A 26,933-nucleotide genomic window follows, 5' to 3' on the forward strand; every position below is an offset into this window, starting at 1 on the left:
CTGCCTAAGCCAGTACATATCCGGCCCATCTGAAGTTTGCTAGAGAGCATTTGGATGTTCTGGAAGAGTTTTGGGAGAATGTCTGATGGTCAGATGAGACCAAAGTAGAACTGTTTGGTACAAACACAACTTGCTGTGTTTGGAGGAGAGTGAATGCTGAGTTGCATCCAAAGAACACCATGAACACCAACTGTGAAGCATGGGGGTGGCAACATCATGCTTTGGGGCTGTTTCTCTGCAAAGGGACTAGGACGACTGGTCCGTGTACATGAAAGAATGAAGGGGGCCATGTATTGTGAGATTTTGAGTGCAAACCTCCTTCCATCAGCAAGGGCATTGAAGATGAAACGTGGCTGGGTCGTTCAGCATGACGATGATCCCAAGCACACTGCCAGGGCAACAAAGGAGTGGCTTCGTAAGAAGCATTTCAAGGTCCTGGAGTGGCCTAGCCAGTCTCCAGATCTCAACCCCATAGAAAACCTTTGGAGGGAGTTGAAAGTCTGTGTTGCCTGCTGACAGCCCCAAAACATCACTGCTCTAGAGGAGATCTGCATGGAGGAATGGGCCAACATACCAGCAACGGTGTGAGCCAACCTTGTGAAGCCTTACAGAAAACGTCTGACCTCTGTCATTGCCAACAAAGGATATATAACAAAGTATTGAGATGAACTTTTGTTATTGACCAAATACTTATTTTCCACCATTATTTGCAAATAAATTCTTTAAAAATCAGACAATGTGATTTTCAGATTTTTTTTCTCATAGTTGAGTCTACCTATGATGTCAATTACAGCCTCTCATCTTTTTAAGTGGGAGAACTTGCACAATTGGTGACTGACTAAATACTTTTTATATATATATATATATATATATATATATATATATATATATATATATATATATATATACATACATACAGACAATAATATATATTGTCAGTTTCTGATCAGGGTCACTGATAAGAACATTTTAGTCCTCTCCTGTAAAGTCACATAAAGAATAAATAAATAAATAAATATTCTGAAAACAGATTTTATTGGCTGTTTGTCAGACTGTAAGATCACTGTTAAAAAAAGCATCAACAGTAACTCAGCAACTCAAATACTAGTCTTTCACAGTCAACATTTATTATTTTCAGAGAAATACAAAAGCAGATCAGTAGAAAACAGTAAGGCATGACAGATGACTAGAACTAGTAATGATTGCACAGCTTACATGTTCCCACTTCCAGGCTGTTACCAGTGTATTTAACTAGTGTTACTAGGGTGCACTAACCTTTCCACCCCATTCATTGCTATAGAAAAGAAAATCCACCAAAAATCTGTTGCTACATGGGAACTGTATTTCTAATCAAAAAGCTGTTAAAAAGCATTCAACCCAGAGCTGAAACTCTAATTAAAAACTTGAAAAATTGAAAAAAAAAACATTGTAAACAAAAGTGGTTTGTATTCATAGATTTCTACAGAAATCAGTTCTACATTAAGATCAGAAAGAAGAAAGACGGTACTGAAGAGTCAACCTCCAAACACACTTTCTGTTAGACCTGTAATCTAATCCCTCATTCAGAGATATACCTGTCTAGATCCTTCAGCAGCTCTGCTGCAATGTTCACTGCCTGTCTTGCATCTTCAGAGCTGAACTGCTCGTGTGGTATGCGAGGTGATGGGTGGCAGTTCGGGTACTGAGTTTTCTTGGCATCAACGCCAAGTGTCCTGAGCTGTGCTACAGCCCTGGGTACCTCACTGAGGTGGGGGCTGTAGTGAGAAATCTGCTGGGCGAGACTTGTGATGGAGCAGTTCCCGGGGTGTCGTCCCTTTTTCCTGTACTCTGAGGCAATCAGGGCTTTTTCCACGGCCTGATGTACTTTAAACAGACTCCACTCTGGACTCGCCTCAGTTTCCCTCTGAGCAGCACTGAGGTCACACTGTGCTTGCCTGGACCAGCGCTTAGCTTGCTCTCTGTCTGGTCTGTCTGATGTGTCTCTCTGTCTGAAATATGACCAAAAATTATACCGTCGTCCGGAATTGTTCTGATAAAAGTGCTGTCGCCCCCTCCTGTGACTCCTGGCCTCATCATTCCATGTGGACCAGTAATCACGGAAGTTACTGGATGTGCTGCCTCCAGTCCTCCCTTGCTGCAGATCCTCAATTTTGTTCTTCAGATATTTGAAAGCCTCATTGGCCAGGTCAGGGCTGTCCAAGTTCTTATCTGGATGCCACCTTAAGTAAAGACGTCTGATAGCCTTGCATTTGTCCTCATTTGACATTTTCCAGATTTCTTGGAGACATTGGTCAATCTCTCTCTTGATCTCCTCCAGTGTCTTTGGTTTAGGTTTCTCCTCTGGAGTCTGTGTTGTGGGCCTCCTCTGTGAGGGCGTAGACTCTGGAGACTCTGGAGACTCTGGCATGGCGACCGTAATTTCTGTGCAGGAGGAAAATGTCATTGGAGCTGACTGTTCTCTCTTAAACTGATAAAGATCAAGAGAGCTTACTTCAGTAAACTCATCAATCCCGATCTGTATTCTGTATCTCGGAGGATTTTGCCTGTTCTGTCCTGGTAACTCATCCAGACACTCTACTATGACGGCAAAAAAATATTCACTTTTTGATTCGTCCTTTCGGAATCCAACATACTCCCCTTTTTCAAAACTGTTGAGGGGGTTCATATCAAGGGAGTCAAACCATTCCTCTGGTATAGGACTTCCAGGGCTTGGACGGACACCAAATCCTTCTTCTTCACTCACACTGTTGTGGATTCCATTTTTTTCCAGGGTTCTTTCAACATCCTCCATGTTCTCACACAACAAAAGCTGCCCAAGGACTGGTAACATTAAGGAGTTCAGGATATTTTCAAGAAGACCATTGATTTCTTTAGTAAGATGCATGTTGACTTCATTTACTACCTTGAGAGCCATATTATCACTGTGTTTCAAATAAAACATGGACCCATCTTCCTGCTTTTTCACATAAACCTGTGTTTCAGACTTGGTACCTTCCAGTGGCTCCTGGTGCAACAAAAGCTCCGTTTGGAGATCTCTGCAACAGATGATTTGAATTTTGCCAAAAATGCTTTCACACATTCGAGCAGCATCAGTTTGTGAAACCGAACCACTGCTCTGTTCTCTGATCAAACAGATAAGACCATGACGAAAGGCTCGGGAGGACAACTGCTGTTCAAACCAGCCACTGAATTCACATTCTTTTCCGTATTCGCAATGTTCAGCATGGTCTCCAACCAGATTCTCAGAGATAACTTGAGAGAGGAGCTTAGGACGAATGTTCTGAGGAAGTAACTGCAGTAGTTTCTGATGTTCATATGGGTCTTCTCCAAGGTGACAGTGGTTTAGCTTCTCCAGCAGCTTCAACTTGGCTTTCAGCGAATCCTCCAATCTTTTGGCCTGAAAGACGGTGTCATTGAAGAACAATGTGCTGGACTCATAGAGTTTTCCGTCTGCTGATGGGAGGTACAGTATGTTCTTGTGAAAATCACATCCATTTGGCTTCAGTTTGATCAGATGGAAAAGTTGTTCGACAACACGTTTCACTGTTGTCTGCTGGTTGGGCTGAACTGTATTCTTGTTACAACACTCTGAGTAGATTTCCTGGAGCACTGTACACAGCTGGGTTACAGTAGGCTTCTCTTCAACCCCAATCTTACTGAAGAATTCTGCATACATTGCATGTTTTGCTTGGATGGGGTATAGGTAAGGTCTAAACTCATTAGAATTTGGAAGCGAAAGGACCGCTTGGGTAGCTTTCACAAGGGTTGTGTCATTTTCAGTGAGAACCAGAGGCAGGTCGGCCAAAACAGAGGCATCAAAATGCACAGACTGTAGAAACGCATACGAGGTGCTAAACACTGCAGCTCTTGCTTTTACTGAAATTTCTGTTTTGCACAAAGATTGACAGATATTCTTCAAGTTCTGCATGACCTTTTCTGAAGGAGGTGTATCAAAGGCTCCAACACACTTCATGGCGTCTACATGTCTGGTAGTGTAGTCTCTCATGGGCAGGATTGGCATAGCTGTCCATATGAGATACTGGTGACTAGGGTCTTTTCCCAACAATGATCCTTTGATGGCAACAACTTCTCTTTCTTGAGCAAAAGCTCTGTGATATTCACAAAGTTTTGAGTCAACCTGCAAAGGAAAGATAAATTTCATGGTTGCAATTCTCTGCATCAATGTAGAGTTTAGCTCATCGCTCTTCTGCAGAACCGTCTCGAATAATGTTGAAGATCTATTTTTAAGAATCATCAGGTCAGTGGTACCTCTGGCACCAGATTCAATTTGTCGAGCAAATTCAATGATCTCCTCCTCTGAAACTTTGTGTTTTAACCCCAGCTCCTTTAAAAAGCTTTTTGCTCCATCACTTGTTGGGAACTGTTTCCAAAATGCCTTCGGCACAAACCTCTCTTCTGGCAGCATAACCTTATAAAGGTTTACACCTTCATCAAAGAAGTATGAGGGCATCTGAAGATGGCCACGAATGTCCTGAATAAATCTGACACCAGTCAATGCTGAAGTAATTGTATCTTTATATTTCTTATAGTCAGCAGTATATTTCAGCTGCAGTAGAAGTCTCACTAAATCAAGCAGCTGGGTCTCCTTCAGACTTCTGACAGAGGGAAGCATGAATTTCACACAGTATTCCAAATCCCCCAACATCTGAATATTGAGATGTTCTGACAGTTGTTTGTTCACTAGACTGTTCTTGAGGAAAATTCCATTCCTGTCATCAAAACTGTACAATTCTGGAAATATTGCCTGGAACTCAGTAGTTTTCAGAACAAATACATTACTGTGAAGATCAATCCGTTGTCTCTTTCCAGAGACTGTCTCAAATAACGGCAAAGACTTGAGCATTCTCTGGTATTCATTTTTGTTTTTGGAGGAACCAATCCCAGATTGCAAGTAACATTGAAGATCATCAGCATCTTTAGAAGAAAGCACTTCAAACTGTGCAGGAGGAATGTGATACAGCTGCTCTAAAACAGCATGGGTGTTGTTGAAATTCAAGAGCTCTGGTTCCAGATGTTTCTGCAGAAAACTCGTAAGACCTGTGAAAAATGTGCGGTCTAATGTCACAAATCCCAGTTTAAATAAAACTGAAGAAATGGGAAAAATGTGTTTTCCAAGATCAGGAACAATATTATGTAGTTTCCTAACTGACTGTAAGAACTGTACATGGTTCTGGTTTGGGCAAATTACAGGCAAAATGGGCCAGTCAAAGTGTTCTTTAATTTCATCAAAGGTGTGATTCTTCTTGTCAGTTCGGGAATCCTTTTTGTCTTGATCATCAAAGAATTCCCAAAGAGTTTTCAACCATGTGATTGTCTCTTTCTCTGCTCTTTGAATCCCATTCCATTGCTCAGGGGATGATTGTTGTAGCTTTTGCTGAAGCACTGGTTTCAGAAACTCTGATGCCACTGGAATAGTTATCTTATTAATGTATTTTCCCTCTTGCAGAATTTTCAAGTGTGGACTATTAACATGAAAATTTGCAAATTCTGACTCGTGTCCCAAAAAAATCTTGCTGAATCTTGAAATTAGTCTTGGAGAGTCAGAGTTGAACTTTCTTAATATCTGGTCGTGGGTGAGAAGAAGAGGCAGTCCATTCAGGTCAATGGAACTATCCTTCTCTTTAAATAAGCAAAAGTCCAGGAGCTTTGAACAACTTTGTTTATTTTTAACCAAAGTCTGGCTGATGGGTAAGGGTAAATCCTCAGTCGTTTGTGAGGGATCATTCAATGTTTTTTTCTTCAAATAACTGACCACTGATGAAGGACTGACTTCAGCCACACGCACACCTGCATTTTCAAAACTGTTCCTGAGTTTTTCAGTTTTCCATAAGTATGGTACCAAGTTCATTCCAGTGTGCTCCAAAATTTGGAGAATGCCATCATGTTTTTCTGGAATGAAATGAGGTGAATCTGTTGGGTCTGGCTTTGAAACACTAGACCAGTTCACTACATATTTTGGATCTGACAGATGTGACCGGTCATCAGCAACACTCTTCAGGGTAGGTATCACCTGAAGGTTTCGTTCTTTGATTGATCTGAAGACTTCACTTATCATCTCATGCCAAACTTGGGCTACATTTTCTGAGACAAAAGGTAAATACCTGAAGCAAGAATCCAGTTGTGACTTGAGTAAGGGTAAACTGTTGGGTTTGTCTTTCTTAAAAGTTCTACAGAGATGGTTTAGGAGGTCAGCATAAAGAGGTGCCAGAGCCTTCAGTTTCAGTGAGTGATTCCATTTGGTCTTCAAACTGTCACCGTCCTCTTTCCACAGATCTCTTCTCGAACTATCTAATTCAAAGTTTCCATTCACATGAACAGGAAGACCAGTTTTGTCTGGTAGTGGTAGGGAGCAAAAAGCTCTTCCAGTAAATTCAAGATCAGCCGGTTTTACAACTGAGCAAGCTGCCAAGGCCACATGAGGCACTTTATGGTTAGAGTGACCATCTTTCTTCTTGTCGTCGTGCAAAAAAGAGCCAAAACTCTCTGCAATTATCCAACGGCTTTGCTTTCCTACAGATGAGATCTGCACATCATAGATAGTTTGGCATGGGACTACCTGCCCAGATTTCAAAGATTTATGTACATGGTTTTGAAAAACCTCCCTTTCCTCCATGTTTCCCTCAATGACTTTTTTCTCAACTAAGAAATCATCAATCATTTTTCCATCTGTGTTGATCACATGGAACTGTATCTTTGTGATGTGCTTCAAGAAGAGGATCAGTCCTTCTGGATCTTCAACCAAAGCTTGTTTAAATGTAATCATGTCATAATCTGTAACTACATGTCCAGATATCTCAGAATCTTCTGCCATTGCTTCTGTCCTGAGGGGGAGCCTGAACATGGTTCCGGATTGAAGAACAAATTTGTCTGGAAGAAATGTTTGGTAAACATCCTTGAAGGACTTCTTAAATGTTTCATCCATTGAATACTTGCAGCCTCTTTTTTTTGTACCACTTTCCACATATTGCAGATTTGGGTCAGATATACAGAGGTACTTGTCACCAGTGAGTATGGAGGGGCAGTCAGTCAGGTGGTAAACAGAATTAAAACCCAGTCCATATTTCCCAGTTCTACCCAAAGTGCCATGTTTCCCACCCTCCCCAAGCTGCTGAATGCCAGTCAGGTCTTCATCAGAAAACTCCTTGTTGTTGTACACACAAAGTGCTGGGCCTTGAAGCCTCTCCCATTTTTCTCCAAAGGTTTTTTCAGTCTTATGCTTTCTCTTGTCCCATATAAAGTGGATTTCTGTTGCCTCTGCATCGTCAGCGTTCTGTATGAGTTCTTTCAGGATGTCTTTCTTGGAGGGATAAGCTTCAATAATGTTTTTTATTCTGACAGTTAGTTTCTCATGTTGTCCAAACTGTTCAGCAAAAAGAGAAAACTCTTCATCTTCATAATTGTTCAGTGTGTGGTGTCGTGTTGTTTCCACAGCAAAGTGACATGCAACAGATCGAGGTATTAGTTTATGACAAAGTTTTACCCCAGCTTGGACTGGCATCCATGGACTGTCATTATACTTCAGCTTACTTGACACTGTGAGCACACCGTCTTCATCAGGTAGAAGACAGTTTTTAACCTTTCCATCTTTGGACTCATACAGTCCTTTTGTAATAATGGAAATACAAATATGAAGATCTGATGCAGACAGAGGTCCTGGAGAAGTACTCATTTCTTCCAGTACAGCCACAAACTGCTCTGTGGTAAACTGACTTTTGATGCCAACACACGTCCAAAGATTCTCAAATCTGGAGAAGATGGCTGGAAGGACATAGAGGTATGGTTTCTCTTCAAATTCTCTGCTCTTGGCCACTGATCGCACAGTTACAAAGTGGTCTTCAATAAAAACAAACGGAATTGATTCTGCATGGTCAATGATTGCAGCAGAATCTCCTTCATCAATCAAATATTTGTTGAGATAGTCATAACATCTGTTGGCCACGTCAAGGAGCACAGATTTAATAAATGAATTTGAACGACTGTGTGCTTCTTTCAGTTGTTTGAGGACGGTCTCAACTGGTGGGCTCCTATCCACTCCCAATGTTGCAAGGACTGGATGATCTGTCTGAATATGGAGGTTTGAGTGATCAACAGTAAATTCAGTCATGTTCACCAAATTGTAGTGTCTCTGGCTGTAAACTTCAGATGGCTCTTTAAGTCTGGTCATCACTTTATTATCTAGATCAAAAGCCACAGCAGGAAGGAACGATATGTGTTTCAGTGTTTCCCAGTGTGGAGAACTGGCATCACGTGAGCATTCTTTCATACAGTCAAAGAGACACTGGAGACATTTCTGTGCTTTCATTTTGTCCTCAGCCCAAATTCCTGAAATTCTCTTCGCTCTCTCTACAACTTCCTCCAATGTGAGAGTATCACTAAGCATTCCCAAGCCTGACAGTCTCTGAATTCTTTTAGGAGTGAAGTAGTCATTTTTGGTCCCGTCAAGAAAGCGTCCTTCCTGTGGATTAAACAGACATGCTACTTTCCCATGTGGATCCACAAGTTTCTTGATGAACTGAAGTTTGTCCGTTTTCTGTGTTGGAATGCATGGATTACTTTTCAGTAGTTCATCAACGGCAGGGTCATTCAAGTCAAGAGCATTCAATATAAGAGCATTCCTACAGTGTGGCTCCAAGTTGCTTAGGTTCTTGAAAACTTCTTGATAAAACTCAACCCAGTAAAAAGTCCTTTCTTCTACAATCTCACGGAAACCACAGTAAATGAGGCTATTTTTTACCCACGATGGCAAAGGAACAGCACAGTAGTCTGATTCTGCAATATTCAGGAATACTTCCATGGCAAGCTTTCCCACTGCTTTATTGTTTTCAATGTTTGGATCCAAGAATCTTGCTTTGTCAATTGAGCACCAGGTTTGACCATTCCTGAAAAGCTCTACAGATCTGTCCGTCATGTTCTGTGTAATGGCTGAATAGAAAGCCACAACCAAAGGTTGAAATGCTTTGTTTACTTTTTCAGCATCAGGCCAAAATGTGTAGTAGTCATAGTTTTGAAGTTCCCCATTTTGGGCCATCTTCTTTAGCTCGAGCAGTGTGGTGATATGGGCAGTTGCAGTAGCATCTTGGAGTAATGCTTTGTTCCACTCTCCCTTTGTACCACTTTGCCAAAGAGCTTTCCTATTTGATGTGACAGCAAATGATCCATTGATATGAACTGGGAGGCCTGTCTCAATTGGAAGAGGAAGGAAGCAAAAGGCCTGACCAACTCTACAACTTTCATCAGGGGACCAAACATTTTCAGCTTCTCTTTGTAAAGGTACAGCAACTCCTCCAACTGGCAGGGAAAACTTGCAGTGCTGTAGTTCTCTCTGGAACATTCGCAGTGAATCCTTTGTTCCAAAACAGGAGTAGATGAACCAGTACTGGGTGCTGATTCTCTCAACATGTTCCTGAACGATTTCAGCAATGTGGGCTGCAAAGCAGTCAACAGACTTGTGGTGATTTGTGTCAAGGTTGTCCAATGTATCCCTGATGTCTTGAAGATGCACTGCATTGGAAATTTTGATAGGACAGACAACTTTTGTAGAGATGTTCAGGAGTGTCTGGGTTTGGTTCTGTAGTGGAGGAGTGGAAGCACCTTCAGAAATCATTTGAAGAGACACAGAGTTTAGGTTCTTAAGAAATAGCAGAGGACTTTGGAATTCATCAGTGAAGCGATGCTGAAAAGCAGTTATGTGTTCTTTGTCATACACCTTGCAGCTAATTTCTGACTTGCAGGCTTCTTCTGGAGTGCGGAATGGTAATTTAATCAAGGTACCTTTGTAATAGTTCTGGATGCTCTTTGTCAGATCACAACCAAAAATTCCTTGATAAGATCGGAACTGTCCTGGAAACCTCCTAAACAGTCTCTCTTGGAACAAATCAAGTTTAATTCCAGGATTCCCTTTATTCTGTATGTGCTTTTCCAGGTGGGTGACATTTGGATCAAGAATGAGAAGACTTTTACCGCTCAAAATAGACGGAATATCTGTCAAGTGATAAACAGCATTGAACCCAAGCCCGAAGTTTCCTATTTTCTCGAATTGGTTTTCTTTCGAGGCAGATCCAACTCTGACTATGTTTTTCCAGTCGTCTTCTGAGAAGAGTTCATTGTTGAAGGCCCAAAGACAGGGTCCACTGCATAGGATCATTCCATCATCAATAAGGCCTTCTGCAGGGTGTGTTCTGAAGTCAAGCAGAAATCCACATGTACTTGCCCCGGCATCTTCTGCATTTTGGATGAGTTCTTTAAATATGTCACTTTCCTCGTCATACTCTTTGAGTATGTTTTTGATTCTTTGAGTAATTGGTTCAGTCTGTCCACACTGCTCAATTCCTGGACACACTTCCTCAGCTTTTATGAACTGTGGCTTTAAAATGCGGGTACTTAGCATTGGGGTTTTCAGCCATTTTGCAGTGAGAGCTAGTACCTCTTCATGAATGACATGGAACTCTTCCTGGTCGTGTCTCAGGTCATCTAATCCTTCATCACTGATGTCACAGAAAACTGTACTTTTCAAAGGCTGTAGAGTGAAATTTCCATTTTGTGCTCTGACCGGCACAGGGGTACTGTTCTTCAAAGGTTTTTCATTCTTCCGCATCCAGTCAAGGATGGCTATTGACACCTGAAGTTCAGAGGGCTCCCCATATGGTGGGTCTCTATCATCAATGCTTTGCTTTATGTCATGGAATATGTCTTCAATCTCCTCATCAGAGAGTGTTTCCTTTACTCCAAATTCTTTCAGCATGTCAGCATATTGCACAAATTCATCTGGTACTTTCTTGATGTAAAGGCTGAGATCTAATTCATGCGGATAGGCCAGCACTACATCTCGGGGTGAGACAAACTCATTCTGGCACCAGAGCCAAGTGATGCATTTCTTATTCATCTCTTCTCTGAAATATTCAATGTTTTCTTGCATGAATTTGTAAGTGCTATGCAACTTGTTTTTAAACTCATAATCTGAATCTGGCTTGTCTGGAACCACTGATTGCAAAACACAAAGGTTCTCCAAGACCTTCTCAGCTGGAGGAGGGTTAAACAGGTGAAGGTTTTGACACAAATCATCACTTAGCTCTGAATTGAGTGGCATGACATGACCCACAATCGCTGAGAATTTTGAAGCTCTTATTTCAGCTGGTTTGTAGAGACCCTTCTTCTGAGTCTTCTTACTGCTTACTGAACTTGTATGTTCACAGGGCACCCACTGCATTTGAATAAGCTGGTCTCTCTCCTCCCCAGAACATTGTGAGAGCAAATCAGTTCTATTTAATACTCTTACAAGAGCATTTGCCTTTTTGAACGCCTTATTTCGAGAGTGGATGTGGAGTTTCTGAATTTGTGAGGCAACATGGAGCACATTTGTGGAAGACATTTCTTCTTCTTTGGTCCGTAAACCAAGTTGTTTCAAGCTTTGGAGAATCACCTGGGTCCTGTAGACTGGAGGTGGAAAGAAATCTTCATCAAAAAGGTCTTGAAATGTTTTGTTTGTGGGGTCGAACACACTTGATGGTTGTTTGCGTTCCCCCTGTTCCGTTTCAATGAAATGGAGATTCTTACTTTTCTTAAGCAATTCTTCACTTTGTGGGAGCAGGACATTCCCATGATTCAATATCCAAGTCATTATTTTCTGTTCCTCCTCTTTGTTGAATATTTTTTTTTCAATGCAGTCTACCAAATGGATAGCCAACTGAGCTGCATCCAGAAGATCAACCTTTAGGAGAGTCAAGAGCCTACGGTCAGCTTCATTGGCACACTGTACAATGGTTTCAGGGACAGGCAAATCTGTTGGTATGGCTGGGTTGGACTTCAGAATAACTGCATGTTTCGACTCAACAGCAACATATTTTCCAGACATCAATCTGAAGAGAGGCAGAACTGAAAGTAAATGTTTCTTGGGATCAGAGAGAGAATCCAAAGAAGAGATATACATTTTAAACTCTTCTTTTTCATGAACTGAAGCATTAGTAATGCCACTAAGGACCCTGTCGCTCTCAGAGTTCAAAAGCACTCGCAGAACATTCTTCGGTGAAGTTGTCAGGACGTAACTTTCAATGTCATGATGCTTGAGACATTCATCCTTCTTAACAACTGTGCCTCCCACCGTCTTTACCACTTTCTGAACTTGATCTGGTAAGCTGGACCCTTGGCTACTCTGAAAGATCAAAGTGGACTTCTCCTCTAGTCTTGCTAACAGTGAAGTAGCTCCTGTTTTGTGAAGTGGTTCCAGAGGAATTAAAGGCATGCCAATGAAGTCCCTGAGCTCCTCCCAGTGAGTGTTCAGAAATTTCCAGAATTCTGTCAGCCATGTCTTTGGTGGGTGACCATCTTTAGCAGGATTCCATTTCACAGGACCCTGGGTCTCTATCCAGTCTCTGGGTAAGTGTTTCTTGGCAAATGCTGCAACGTTCTTTGCATCCAAGTTAATTATTTTGTACAGGCTTGTATCTGGAATTGAGCAGAGTACACAGACAATCATTATACGTGTAACTACACCAAAATCCCCAGCTTTTAGCTTTAGGCAAAATTACAGTATTTAATTTACTATGATAAATATAATACTACTAAGCTTTTACTGTAGATGCATTTCATTCTGAGTATATATGCAGTAGCATGCAAAAGATATGTTGCTATGAATGGCATGAGGGCATGGGGGCATGTTTTACAGTTTCAAAATAACAAAAACAGAAAAAAAACTAAAACCCTTTTCATGTTATACAGCTTGTAAATGCTAGTTGTGTGAGACTTGTGGGTTGTCTTGCTGCACTGCTCCTTGGAGATGTTTTATAGTCAATTTTTCTTTTTATCAGCACATCTCAGTCTTCTAGACCACATCCTGTTAACTACCATTTCTTAATTACAATATGAATTAACAAAACAGCTACCTGAAAACTATTAAATAAAACCGCTATAAAAAAATTAACCAATGAAAGTCAGACATAGCTTTTCAACCATGCTTCAACAGAATTATATAAAAAAAATAAACTCATGAAACAGGCCTGGACAGAAATAATGGTACCCTTAACTTAATATTTTTTTACACAACCTTTTGAGGCAATCACTGCAATCAAACGATTCCTGTAACTGTCAGTGAGACTTCTGCACCTTTCAGCAGGTATTTTGGCCCACTCATGAGCAAACTGCTCCAGTTGTCTCAGGTTTGAAGGGAGCCTTTTCCAGACAGCATGTTTCAGCTCCTTCCAAAGATGCTCAATAGGATTTAGTTCAGGGCTCATAGAAGGCCACTTCAAAAAAACTGTTTTCTTCTTAGCCATTCTTGGGTGTTTTTAGCTGTGTATTTTGGGTCATTATCCTGTTGGAAGACCCATGACCTGTGACTGAGACCAAGCTTTCTGACACTGGGCAGCACATTTCTCTTCAGAATCCCTTGATAGTCTTGAGATTTCATTGTACCCTGCACAGATTCAAGACACCATGTGCCATATGCAGCAAAGCAGCCCCAGAACATAACAGAGCCTCCGCCATGTTTCACAGTAGGGACAGTTTTTTTTTTATGCTTCATTTCTCCATCTGTGAACATACAGCTGATGTGCCTTGGCAAAAGGTTCCATTTTTGTCTCATCTGTCCATAGGACATTCTCACAGAAGCTTTGGGGCATGTCAACATGTAGTTTGTCAATTTCCAGTCTGGCTTTTTATGATGGTGTCCTTCTTGGTCATCTCCCATGAAGTCCGCTTTGGCTCAAACAATGATGGATGGTGTGATCTGACACTGATGTTCCTTGGGCTTGAAGTTCACCTTTAATCTCTTTAGAAGTTTTTCAGGGCTCTTTTGTTACCATTTGTATTATCTGTTTCTTTGATTTTTCATCAGTTTCCCTCCTGCGGCAACTGTAGTCACAGGAACATCAAGCTGCTTGGAGATGGTCTTTTAACCTTTACTTTTAACATGCTTGTCTATAATTTTCTTTCTAATCTCCTGAGACAAATATTTCCTTTTCTTCCTTTGGTCCACGTTGAGTGTGGCCCACACCATGTCACCAAACAGGACAGTGACTACCTGTAGCCCTATATATAGGCCCTCTGACTGATTACAAGATTGTAGACACCTGTGATGCTACCATCATTTTTGTCCAGGCCTGTTTCATGAGTTTCTTCATGAGTACTTTTTTAAATAATTCTGTTGAAGCATGGTTCAAAATCAATGTCGGATTTTCATTTGTTCATTTTCATAGACTTTTTATTTATTATTACTTTTGTCAGATTCAAGTTATTTCTGTGACCATTGTGGGGTTTTCTTTCATTAACCGAGGGGTACCAACAATTTTGTCAACGTGTGTACATGTCAGTGAAACTCATAAAGAACAATTACCATCTACATTTAATCATGAAGAGTTATAATGAAGAATATATATCTTATCAAAATATATTGTTAAATTGAAGATGTAACTTTTGTGATGCAAACTCAATAAGGTTCTTAATGTTTTATTTTTGCATTACTGGCCTACATTGTTTTATTGTTTCTTAGTTAAGACTGATTAATAAAAATGACATAAATGTACATACTTCTCAAAGCCATTTGTCTGAGATGAGGAATTGTGTTTCCGTTCAGTTCATCAAGCAAAAATCTCTCTTTGCAAAAAGGTAACAGCAATCTAGAAAAGAGGAATTTACATGTTACAATGGCAATACACAACACACATTGCTATAAGCACCAACTAAGGCAGGGCATCGGGTCATTGGCTCAAAAACTAAAGGTGGAAGGGCAATATTCTGTAAAAAGGCATTGGAAGTGAACCTGCTTGAACAGTCTAAAACAATTATCATTTAAAACAACGTCTGCCACACAATTGTAGCCACATCTGCCACCCCCTGCATTCTGCAGAGAATCCAGAAGGTTGAGCAGCAGAATTGTTCACAGCAGGTATGCACTGGCCATTTGACCATCCGGTCTGTGGAGGGTAGACTAGCTCCCATATCCTCCACATAAGTCTGGGGAACCAGTCCTAAGCTGACTAGAATTCCATAGAATGGCTTTTAGGAGCTGGGGCTAGCCTGTCATTGGATGTCCACCCCAGGTCTAATGGTCAGACAGATCAGTCAACCTGGACTTGGAACACACCCTCTGGTGCCTGACCTCATTAAGTCCCTCCTCCTGCTCTAAACATATGATGGCATATGGGCATAACACACTGGCATTTGACTGCCAGTCTGGCTATGATCTGCCCATGTTCTCTGAACAGGAGGAGGACTCCGTCACCAGATTGTTCATTCAGCGCTACTCTAAGGTCTGAAAAAAAGCCAATGTAAGGCCCTTCATGTCACTACCACTATTTAAAAGTGGTGAGCGGACTGGAGACAAAGGTCAGTGCCTTCTTTCCACCCTGAGCAGTGGGTTAAGCTTTTGACCAGGGATCTGCTCCTGAGTGTGGAATCCCAAAAGCTGTTGGGCGCTGCTCCTTAGAAACTGGTTCCTGTAAGGATTGGTTCCATGACTAGGCCACATTTGGCCATTGGAGGGGACACTGTATTGCCCCATAGCCTATCAAACCCAAAGCCCAACCACTCAGCAAAAGGCTCTAAAAAGGCTGAGACAAAAAGGTCACACATTACTGGGTCTTTGTATTTGTTTGAATTTGGTCACACATTTGGTTAGCACAGGAGCAGAGTGGCAGGTTTGATGGCACATGGCTGATATCCAGCTTAAACTCATGTCTTAAACCTTCTAAAAATGGTCTTAAAATACTGTTTTTACATGGTCAGTTTGAAAATTCTTGCATAACAGGTTCATAAAAGGTTTGTTATATTGATCTATAGAGATAGTAGAGGTAGTAGTAATATAGAGTTATATTTTATAACATACATATTACAACATATTACATTAAATTGTAAATTGCAATTGCAAAATAGTTTTTTATTAATATATATATATTGAATGTAAATAAAAAAATCAATGTAAGATCAACACAATGGAATTAGATTTATATTAAAGGTGTCAGTCGATTAAATTGTTGCCAATAATATTCAATGATTTATCGCAAGTTAAAATACTCGTACTTCTTTGTATTTTTGGAAAGAGGATGAAACAGATAACAGATATGGGATATTACATTTTATTTTAATATCTCAGTGTAGTTTTACTGATCTCTTAATTTGCCCATTCATATTGACAATATGAATAAAGTTAAATTCAAAATAAATTAAAAGTGAGGCGTGTATTCACTATAACCTACCGTGAAAACTCCTCACTGTCAATCAAGACTGTGTCTTCCTCCTCATTGGTGAATGACCTGAAAGTTCCATCACTGAGTGGCAGAAGCTGTAGTCCATGTAGCTCTTCATACTTGCCATCACTCAGGATGTACTCCAGGAGCTGCAGTTTGTCATCCTTGCAGACTTTTTCAATCTCTGCTTTGCGGAGAACATTTCTAACAAAGCATGGGGTCACCCATTTCAGAGCAGCAGGTTCTGGGAAAGCTGTTCTTACAGCTTTCAGGACATGTTCAGGCACAGTGACAAGGTTTTCTCCCTCTGCGATCAATAACCGTGCAACTGCTGACATCACGCCTGTATCTGTATTGTTGGTTGGGAAAACAGCCTCTGAAGCTGCCACCCAGGTTTTTCCAGTTTCAGCCAGACAGAAGATTCCTTCACTCTGAAATAACTGTTTAAACACGTCCAGGGCAACTTTGTGCCATCGGTCATTGTGTTTGGTCTTGCTCAGGTCAGGCCAAAGACTGTACACAGCGCTGGCAGGCAGCATTGACTTTCTGGATAATCGAACAGCATCTCGGATCATCTTGAGATACACGTGAGGAAGGACCTCCTTCTTCAGCAGCTCATTCCACATTGCTGATTCATCATTTTTCTGGTCCTCCTCTTGCCACTTGATGTACCTTCGGTTGTCTGTAAGGCCGAAGCATGCGTTAAGGTGAACCGGGAGACCCGTGTTGTTGGTCTCGTTGTTTGGAAGAGGCAGAAAGCAGCTCAGTCTTCCAGAGTCACATGTTCTGACTTCATCACACTGAAATGCTACATCAACCTGAGGAAGAAAGCTTAGCTTCTCAGCAAGGGTGTCGATCTCAGGTACATTTCCTTCTGTTAGGCGACAGCTTGTCACTAGCCACTCTGTCTTTGTCTGAGCCTCAGATGATGAAAAGCAGGACACTGTTTTAAAGCTGGTTGTACCTTCTACGTACTCTCTTAGGAAACATTCCTTAGGTAGAGGACTTGCAGGAGATGTCACAGACACTTTCATCCTAACGTTGACGGTGCCGTTTGCGTCAACATGCATCAAAGAAATGGATGAAACTGTTCTCAGGAACAGAAGACTGATCTCTGCATCTGCTATGAAACTGTTAAAGAGCTGTGTGACCTTGTCAGAGTCGTATAAATTATCAGAGATCTCAGAGGCTTCACTGCGCAGAGGAAAGCGGAAAAGTGTTCCACTGAAGTCTTGTTTATTGATGATTTTCTCCCAAGAACAGCCGCAGACCAGACTAACTATCTCCTGAAAAGGCTTGAACTGATCTGTGAATTCCAAGAGGTGCTTTCTGTCCTCTTCATCATCCAGTGACCATCGGTAGCCCTCCTCTTCATCATCAAACATCTTCTTTTGTGGGTCGAAAACAGCAAGGTGTTTGGAGCTAAATACACATGGCAAGTCTATAAATGAAAAAAAAAATAAAACAGTTTTTAATCCAATAAAAAAAATAATCATGGTTTGGTTCATGCTACGGTTTGGACCTTGCAGCTTTTACGGGTTTGATACAATGGAGGGAAAAACAACAAAACCTCCCAAATGCCAAAGACTAACTTTCTTCACATTGCGTTTATTTAAAAAGACGCCCATCGTTACAGTTACAGCTTGTTCCACCTAGTGTTGCATAGCGCTTACCCTTAAGTAGCTGCTACAGCCTGTGGTGTATAAACCTTAGCATGTTGGATGTCCTTCGAGCTTCAAGTACGGCTCGGCTCGACCACCATCCCTCAAAATCCACGGAAGACAAGCGTCCAGACTTTTTTCTGTCCTGCACCAAAGTGGTGAAACGAACTTCCCCTGGGTGTCTGAACAGCAGAGTCCAACGCTCGCTGTCTTCAAACCCAGACTGAAAACCCTCCTCTTCCGAGAGGACTTGGGCGAAAAGCAGTGTGGTCTCCTTATGGACTTGTGTTTAGTAGAGTCTAAACTTAGGGGATCTTTGAATTTTTAGTCTATTCAGTCTATATTAGCTGAGGTTATTCTTGAGTAACTAGCAAAGCACTGTTGTACGTCGCTCTGGATAAGAGCGTCTGCTAAATGCCTTAAATGTAAATGGATGTGTTTCTACACAAACAAACACCATACAACTGTCCAACAACACCGACATCTCGCCCCGTGTCCAATCCATCATGATTTCACGAGTTCAAATGAAATGGAAAAAGTGTGTCTGTGTTTGTCCACTGCATGAAATCTGCACACAGAGCCGCTTTAGTGCGTTTTTTTATAATAGGACACATTATACAATCATTATACAACACCCTATACAATCAATTGTTCATAAATAAGATTACACTTTCAAGCAGTGAAAGAGGTAGAACTACACATATGTATAAAACCTGCCTAACTTCATAAGCAATGCAGCTTCACAGCCCATAGTAATGAAAGAAAAACCCACAATGGTCACAGAACTTCTAAAACTTCTAAAGAGATTAAAGGTGAACTCCAAGCTTTCCAACCTGAGACAACTGGAGCAGTTTGCTCATGAAGAGGTGATCTTTCAAGTCCTGGTAAAGGGCCTATAATGTCAGTACCGCAAAACTCACCCTGTTTTGAAGGAAACCACCCAGTCTAGCAACAATGGTCACCAAAACTAAATGTTGGTCTTTCTCAGAGAATCTGTATGGGTTTCTTCATATCCAAAAACCTCAATCGATTGTGGGCATTACATGTTCATGTTACGGTGCATTGTGGGATTGCACTGAAAATTCGGTTACTACCGAATGTCGAATCTGGGTGCCCTACAGAGCACTTTAGGAATGAATGGACAGTACAGAGGACCTTAATAGCTTACTATGAAGGTTGCAGTGTTATCTACTGCTATCAAGCATGTTAATTGGTTAAGCCTGATTCATCTCATTGTAAAATCTAAAAGACTACATCCTTACTTTACTGTAATCTTTCATCCAAACATAACGACTGTAAAACGTCTGATTTCTGATGATGCACTGGTGGATGAGGTGTAGAAGCAGCTTTTGTTCTCTGAAAGGTGTAGTTCAGTACCCTTTCTCCTGAGAGTGTACTACTCTGCCTTTATCTGATTAAGTTGTACATTAATCAATAATAGAATCACCTTCAGTGCTATCTAGTGCTATCAAGCCAAGCTTGAATGTGTGCAGATGAAGTGACATTAGCATTCAGCTAAATAGCCAATTACAAAACACACACACACACACACACACAGCTTAATAACCACTATATCCTAAACTACTAGCCTGTAAAATACTAAGTCCCCACCTGTAACATGGTAAATAGAGTTGAAGCCGATCCCAAATCTCCCCACTTTGGTTGGATCGTCCTGCTTGATGCTTCTTCCAGCTCGCTGAATACCCTTCCAGTCCTCGTCAGTGAAGGCTGCATCATTGAAAGCATAGAGAGCAGGTCCTACCAGAACAGTGAAGAAGTATAAACAGCATGAAGGACCCATATCCCTATATGTTTATTGTATATTTCCATCCCGTCATGGCATCTGTGTGGTTTTACGTATGAGGGTACAGTCATAATTCACGTTTACATCCGTACGTTTCCAACCAGTCTGCAATAAGTTCAAGTACTAGTTTATTTATGTGACGCTTTTAACAGAAGATGCCACGAAGCATCTTTGTGAAAAGGTAGTACAGTTAAGAGCACTGAAATATACTCAGATCTGTTTCATGTTTCATTTTCTGAAAATACACTGAAATGTACTTTTTCTGTATTTCCAGAACATGTATTTTACAGTCGTTTATTTCAGTGTTTTGATAGAGAATACATGTGTGCTTCTAAACATATTAACACAAGTTTTAGCAAAAATATATTTCATTGTATGTTTTTTTAAAAAGTATATTTTTGAAATAGAAATGCCTTTTAAATTATACTTTAGTGCTTTGAAACTTCCAAAGTACAATTACTTTAATGCATTTCTTCACACAGACAATCAAAAAGTATATGTAATTGTCATGTAATTTTAAATGTATTATTTAAAAAGTGATTAACTTTTACTAATACTAATGCATTTCACTCTATTCTTCAATACTTCAACAAATGTACATTCTGTCAGGCCCTCATTATTGCGCCCTCCCCGGGGCGATCCCGAGCCGCCGCCCACAGGCCCATTTAAGGACTTCCTGCTTTTTGTGTTGATTCATGTTCAGTTGCAGTTCATTTGTGTTCATTGTCTGTTCATGTGTTGCACCTGGGACTGGGAGCATTTAAGAAGCTCCAAGACGGCAACACATCGCTGTGAATTGCTTCTCCAGGAATCCCATTGACGCTCCGTGATTCCTGCAGTATTAGCGTGTTCTGGTTGGCGATCATTCTGTTCATGGTCTGAAGTACTCACTGTCTGTTCTAGAGGCAAGCGAGGTACATTCGCTTCCTGCTCAGGTTCCAAGGCGACCCAGTTCAAGGCAGTTCACTGCTCACTCAGGTTAGGTTGGCCTTGTTTTCTAGTCAAGCAGCTGGTTCCTCAACTACCCCTGTTTATATACAGAGCGTGACTCTGTCCTCAGTTCAGTTTTGCCCCTGTTGCCCAAGCGAGGCTTGTGGCTTTCTGTTCAGTCCCCTCTTTTGTTTATCTCCCTCATTATTTTCCTGCTCAGCTCCCTGCTCCTCCCAGTCCCAGGTTTGTTTTGTTCGCCATCTGATTTGTCACGTTTTGGTTCTGTTCATTGTTTTACCCATGTTGCTGCACTTCGCTTTTCGTATCTCTTTGTTTTGTATTTGGTTAATAAAGTATCTTGCTTTGATTTCCATCTCTGCGAGTGTTCATCCCTTCATGTCTGGCCGTACATGCCATGACACATTCAACCATCATTTCTAACCATATTTATCTAACTGCACTTATCAATAATCAATAATAATAATCAATAAGTAAGTTAACATAACGGAAATACTACAGAAATGTGGCATCACTTAAGATGATTAAGTTTAATAAAAAAAACTTAAAAAAAAAATTTAGGATACACACTCAGTTCATTTATACTTTTTTTGAACCATTTTAATGACATACTGGGACCTTTAGATATTATAAGAAAAAAAGATTCCTTTAGACAGTCTATTAGACATATTTATTTGTTCTCCTTTGTTCTCTATTTGTTTTTTAACTTAACTGTAACTTCTAACTTAATCAGAATTAATCACAGAATATTTAAGGGGGGGGGGGTTAACATTCTGTGATAACAGTAAGTTACCCATGTTCCTGAGTTATTATTTGAATATTTAAATAAGGAGGAAACAGCTCTATGTTTCCAGGGCCCACTATTCATTACTGGTCTCACTATTTAGTATATTATTTTAGCCCCACTGTATCTCCATCAAACCATCTCCAACATTCCTAAGAAATATATACAAAAGTACAGTCTTATGCAAAAAGTTCTTAACTTCACTTAAATCACATGTATATTTGAGACACACTTCTGCACAGTTTACTACACAGTTGCTGTTTATTGTCTGATTTTAACATGGTGTTATTTACAAAGCTTGTGGTAAATTTGATATGCTTATTTTTTCTAATCTGTTAAATTCAGTAAATAAATAGGAACTGTATTTAAATATGCCATACGTCATTTTTTCTGTAGAGGATTTGGTCATTTCTTTACACTGGGAATATCAACAATGGCAAAACACAACATTTAAACAGGGGCGTCTATGGTGCATATGACTGAACGTATTCTGATATTGTCAGGACATCGTCACCACACTCTCCCCTGGGCCAATCCCAGGACTCTGCCCACAGGTCCAAATAAGGACTTCCCCTTGTTTTGCAGGATTCACGGCACCTGGGACTGTGGTGGCTTCTTAAGCCATTAGCCCTGTCAACCACACTGTTCACTGTGTTCCATTGGCGTCTCTAAAGGAGGCCAGCAGGTTTGCTTGCGCATCGTCTTTGCCTTAGTTACTAGTGTTCCCCTTTTAACCTGGATTTGTTAGATTTTGCCTTAGCCTGTTCGAACTTCAGCTTTGTGGTTTTGTTGGGTTTTGCCCTTTCCAAAGCTCTGCTATGTGGTTTTGTTGGGTTTTGCCCTTTACGAAGCTCGGCTATGTGGTTTTGTTGGGTTTTGACCTCGCCTTTTACGAAGCTCGGCTATGTGGTTTTGTTGGGTTTTGACCTCGCCTTTTACGAAGCTCGGCTATGTGGTTTTGTTGGGTTTTGACCTCGCCTTTTACGAAGCTCGGCTATGTGGTTTTGTTGGGTTGGGTTTTGGCAAGTGTTTTCAGTTTCCTGCCATGTCTAGCCAGCATGACAGATACTGATCTAATAATAACTGTTGACAGAATATCTGAAACTGGGGTTTGCTGCTTCCAAATACACTCACTTTATTAGAAATACTACACCAACACTGAGTGGCCTCCATTGGCTCTGTTGCATGACAGCAACAGCATCCTCTTCATTAACTACAATGAAGTAATTATCCTAGTAATTCTTATTATTAAGAACTTTAATTATTTATTAAAGGCTCATATTCGTTTTATCGTTGCAGTATTAATTAAACACCTTCCAACTTCTCTACCTTGATACTTTCCAAGAGCTTCTCTCCAGACGCTGTCCGAGCCGTATCTCCTCTCATCATAGATAAACACAATTTCTGAGGCTTTGGCGTCATCTGCGTTCTGTATTAACTCCTGTAGTAAAACAAACACAAGACAAAAACAACACTGGCCATTTACACCAATCAAAAATCACATTTTATCACATCATAAGATTTAAAAGACTACATCATTACTTTACTGTAATCTTCCATCCAAACATGGACTGTAAAACGTGTGATTTTTGATGATGTCACCATGCACCAGTGGGTGGGGTGTAGTAGCAGCTTTTGTCCTCTGAAAGGTGCAGTTCAGTCCCCTTTCTCCTGAGCGTGTACTACCTCTGCCTTTATATGATTAAGTTGTATTTACATTTAAATATTAATAATCGATACTAATAATATAGAGAATTACCTTCAATATCTGTCCTCCATCAGGATACCTTCTCAAAATCTCCTTCAAGTAGTCGATAAAAGGTGGAGCCGTGGCCCCAAATGCATTTCTTATTGAAAAACACAAATAATATTTAATTAACAGATAAAATGCATTGTTACATTAAAGTTAAAGGTTTCAAAACATTTAATATATTAGAAATTAAAATATTTAAAAATAATATGTATCCTGATCAACACAGAAATCAAGAAGATGACTCACTTTTTCTTCCTTTTCCCTGCTGGTAGACTCATTGTTCAGCTTTTCTCTTTTATGTTCTCCTGTACACACAGAACAAGTACTGTACCACACTGTACTACGTAATCCGACACGACTGCCATGACTGAATCACCTGTTTCTGGCAGCGGTTTGTCAAAACTAATGATTAGAATTCAGTTTATGTAAATATGAGAAAACTGATTATTCTGGCCTAGTAATTCAGTATTTTTAATAAATACTGAATTACTAGAATAAACTTGATTTAGACACTAAATCAAATTTTCACAAAGTCTAGACATGAAGTCAAAGGTCTATACCATATGTCCAAATGTTTGTGGACACCCCTTCTAACGCACACACACACAGCTTGTCTCGTGCCTGTAGAAAAGCACTGCTGATAGAACCTCGAGGATGAGGAATTATCTCAAATTAATGATGATTTATTTAAAAATACATCATTAAGTCATGCATTCATAAAGTCATTATTGTTTGACATTGTGAGTAAAAATGATATTAGAAAAAGTAATTACCTGTAGATATGAAGGTATTACCCTAGTGAGGGACAGCCTGGTGGACAAGGGGAGCTTTGTTTGAGTTGGAGTCTGGTGGTTTAGTTGGTCTACCGGCATGAACAACCTGACCAAGCTGGTTGACCAAACCTGCTGAACCTGTTGGCACCATGCCTGATGATAGATGTGGGCTAGTAGAGGGGTATAAAGTCCTCTAAATAAAGTCACAGTGGGGCCAAAAAGTATTTACTCAGCCACTGATTGTGCAAGTTCTCCTACTTAGAAAGACAAGAGAGGTCTATAATTTGCATCATAGGTTCACTTCAACTATGAGAGACAAAATGATATCATGATATGATCAGTCGTCCAGCCCCAAAGCATGATGTTTCCACCCCCAACTTCAGACGGGCCTGGACATGTACTGGCTTAAGCGGGGGACACTGGGGGCCTGGCACTGCAGGATTTGAGTCCCTCTTGGTGTAGTGTGTTACTGATGGTAGCCTTTGTTACTTTGGTCAGCTCTCTGCCGGTCATTCATCAGGTCCCTCCGTGTGGTTCTGGGATTTTTGCTCACTGTTCTCATGATCATTTTGACCCCACGGGATGAGATCTTGCGTGGAGCCCCAGATCGAGGGAGATTAGCAGTGGTCTTGTATGTCTTCCATTTGATTTCTTCACACCAGCCTGCTGCCTATTGCAGATTCAGTCTTCCCAGCCTGGTGCAGGTCTACAATTTTCTACCTGGTGTCCTTCGACAGCTCTTTGGTCTTGGTCATGGCTAAGTTTGAGTCTGACTGTTTGAGGCTGTGGACAGGTGTCATTTATACAGCTAATGAGGTCAAACAGGTGCCATTAATACAGGTAACGAGTGGAGGACAACCTACCAAACTGGTTGACCAACCAGTTCACTCTAAAATGTAGGAGATTTAGTTACAAATGTAAGACCGAGTGAAGTGTGTGGTTGTGGACACCACATGTAGCTTCCTGGCATTTTCTGGCATGTACAGTGGGGCCAAAACGTATTTAGTCAACCACTGATTGTGCAAGTTCTCCTATTTAAAAAGTTGAGAGAGGTCTGTCATTTGCAACATAGCTGCACTTCAACTATGAGAGACAAGATGAGAAAAAATCAGGAAATCACATTGTCTGATTTTTAAAGAATTTATTTGTAAATAATGGTGGAAAATAAGTATTTGGTCGCCTACAAACAAGCAAGATTTCTGTCTGTCACATACCTGTAACTTCTTCTTTAAGAGGCTTCTCTGTCCTCCACTCATTACCTGTATTAATGCCACCTGTTTGACCTGGTTAACAGTATAAAAGACACCTGCCCACAACCTCAAACAGTCACACTCCAAACCTAACCATGGCCAAGACCAAAGAGCTGTCGAAGGACACCGGGTAGAAAATTGTAGACCTGCACCAGGCTGGGAAGAGTGACTCTACAATAGGCAGCAGGCTGGTGTGAAGAAATCAAATGGAAGACATACAAGACCACTGATAATCCCCCTCGATCTGGGGCTGGTAGTCCACCAGGCTGTCCCTCACTAGGGTAATACCTTCATATCTACAGGTAATAAATATCACACTGTCAAAAAAGAATGACTTTATGAATGTATGATCATTAACTCGAGATAATTCCTCATCCTCGAGGAGCTCCAGCAGGTTTTGCTGTAACAAGGTTTCAGGCTTATATTAAAAAGCTGACCTGATCATGCTATAATGTTAAAGACTTGCCTCTCGGTGGTCCTCATGTGCTGCAGCGGCGGAGGGCAGCTCCCATCTCTTCCAGGCTTGAGGAGAAGTGCTGGAGCAGATGGAGGAGGCGAGGCAGATGAGCGAGCTGAGAGTTTCGGTTTACTGTGAATCGGACTTCCTCCTCCACTGATAAACGAAACTAAGCTGCTGTGAGTCACCGGCCTGACCCCCTCCAACTCAACGACCCTCCCCAGCTCCGGGGCTTCTGCACAGCGAAGTGCAGTCCTGATGCAGCGCGCGCCCTCTTCCTAATTAGCCATCATTAGGAGCAGAGAACTGAGGCGTGTTGGGTTTGGACTGATGTGGGGGTCAGTTGATCAGTCTTTCAGGATTTCAGAAGTGATCTGATCTGATCTGATCTGATCTGATCTGATCTAATCTGATCTGATTTGGCACCTAATCAAACAGTGAAAACCCCATATTGATCAGTAATCGATCAGTAATCGATCAGTAATCGTTATTCGGTGGATTCGAGTCAGTCTTACGGTCAAGTCATCCTCCCTTTAAATCTGAATGCGCGTATAAGCCTGATATTACGGTAAATGAACACAGCCCAGAAGAGCAGAGAGAGTAAGAGACTATCACATAATTAATCTATGTATTTTAATTAATACATGCAATCACTGTCACGAGGCACTGTGACTTGCTCACATTATAAACAACAACATGGAAGAACGTTATAATTATATTTATTTATTTATTTATTCATTTATGTATTTATTTATTGTTGTAGAATACAATAAATACAACAAACCAGAGTGTGTACTTACACATTAAACAAATTAAACAAAGTAAATATACCATATAATGAATATATAAATATACATATATATAATATTGTGCATATATATATTATAAATAAATATATATGTATATATTATATAAATATAAAAGTCATTTTGGATTTATTGTTTAGTTTTTGAGAAAATGTGAGAAAAAGTTTAGCATAAATATTTTCTTATGTAAATGATATTTATCTATAATAATTAAATAGTGCACAATAACGTCCCTGTAATTATTCAGATGGCTTTATTATTATTATTATTATAATGTTCCCATAATACTACAATAATTCTATCATATTTGGTTAACCATATTAATGTTTTTGGCAATAACCAGTAAAAGTCTGGTAAAGATTTACTGTATATTAAATAATATAAGCCCAAGTTAAGATTTTGACAAGCCTGAGTTTTCATTTGAGTTTGATAGACTAGCTGCTCTCCCAGCATGACCTGGTAACTGGTTTATTAAAGCTGGTCAAATCTAGATTTTAG

General features: G+C 40.5%; 1 protein-coding gene across 1 annotated transcript; it reads right to left on the reverse strand.

Annotated features, from left to right (window-relative positions):
* Positions 1 to 1,105: 1,105 nt before the first annotated feature.
* On the reverse strand, positions 1,106 to 25,698 carry sacs2 (sacsin molecular chaperone 2). The gene is made up of 8 exons (XM_072685373.1): positions 25,639 to 25,698; positions 23,396 to 23,454; positions 23,156 to 23,243; positions 22,726 to 22,837; positions 19,472 to 19,618; positions 16,209 to 17,640; positions 14,542 to 14,630; positions 1,106 to 12,462 (listed from the first exon to the last, which is right to left on the reverse strand). The coding sequence occupies exons 2-8, from the start codon at positions 23,425 to 23,427 to the stop codon at positions 1,559 to 1,561; spliced, it is 12,804 nt and encodes a 4,267-aa protein (XP_072541474.1). The 5' UTR covers positions 23,428 to 23,454; positions 25,639 to 25,698; the 3' UTR covers positions 1,106 to 1,558.
* Between the last annotated feature and the right edge of the window lie 1,235 nt (positions 25,699 to 26,933).

Source organism: Salminus brasiliensis, chromosome 8, assembly GCF_030463535.1.
Source record: "Salminus brasiliensis chromosome 8, fSalBra1.hap2, whole genome shotgun sequence".
NCBI classification, from domain to species: Eukaryota; Metazoa; Chordata; class Actinopteri; order Characiformes; family Bryconidae; genus Salminus; species Salminus brasiliensis.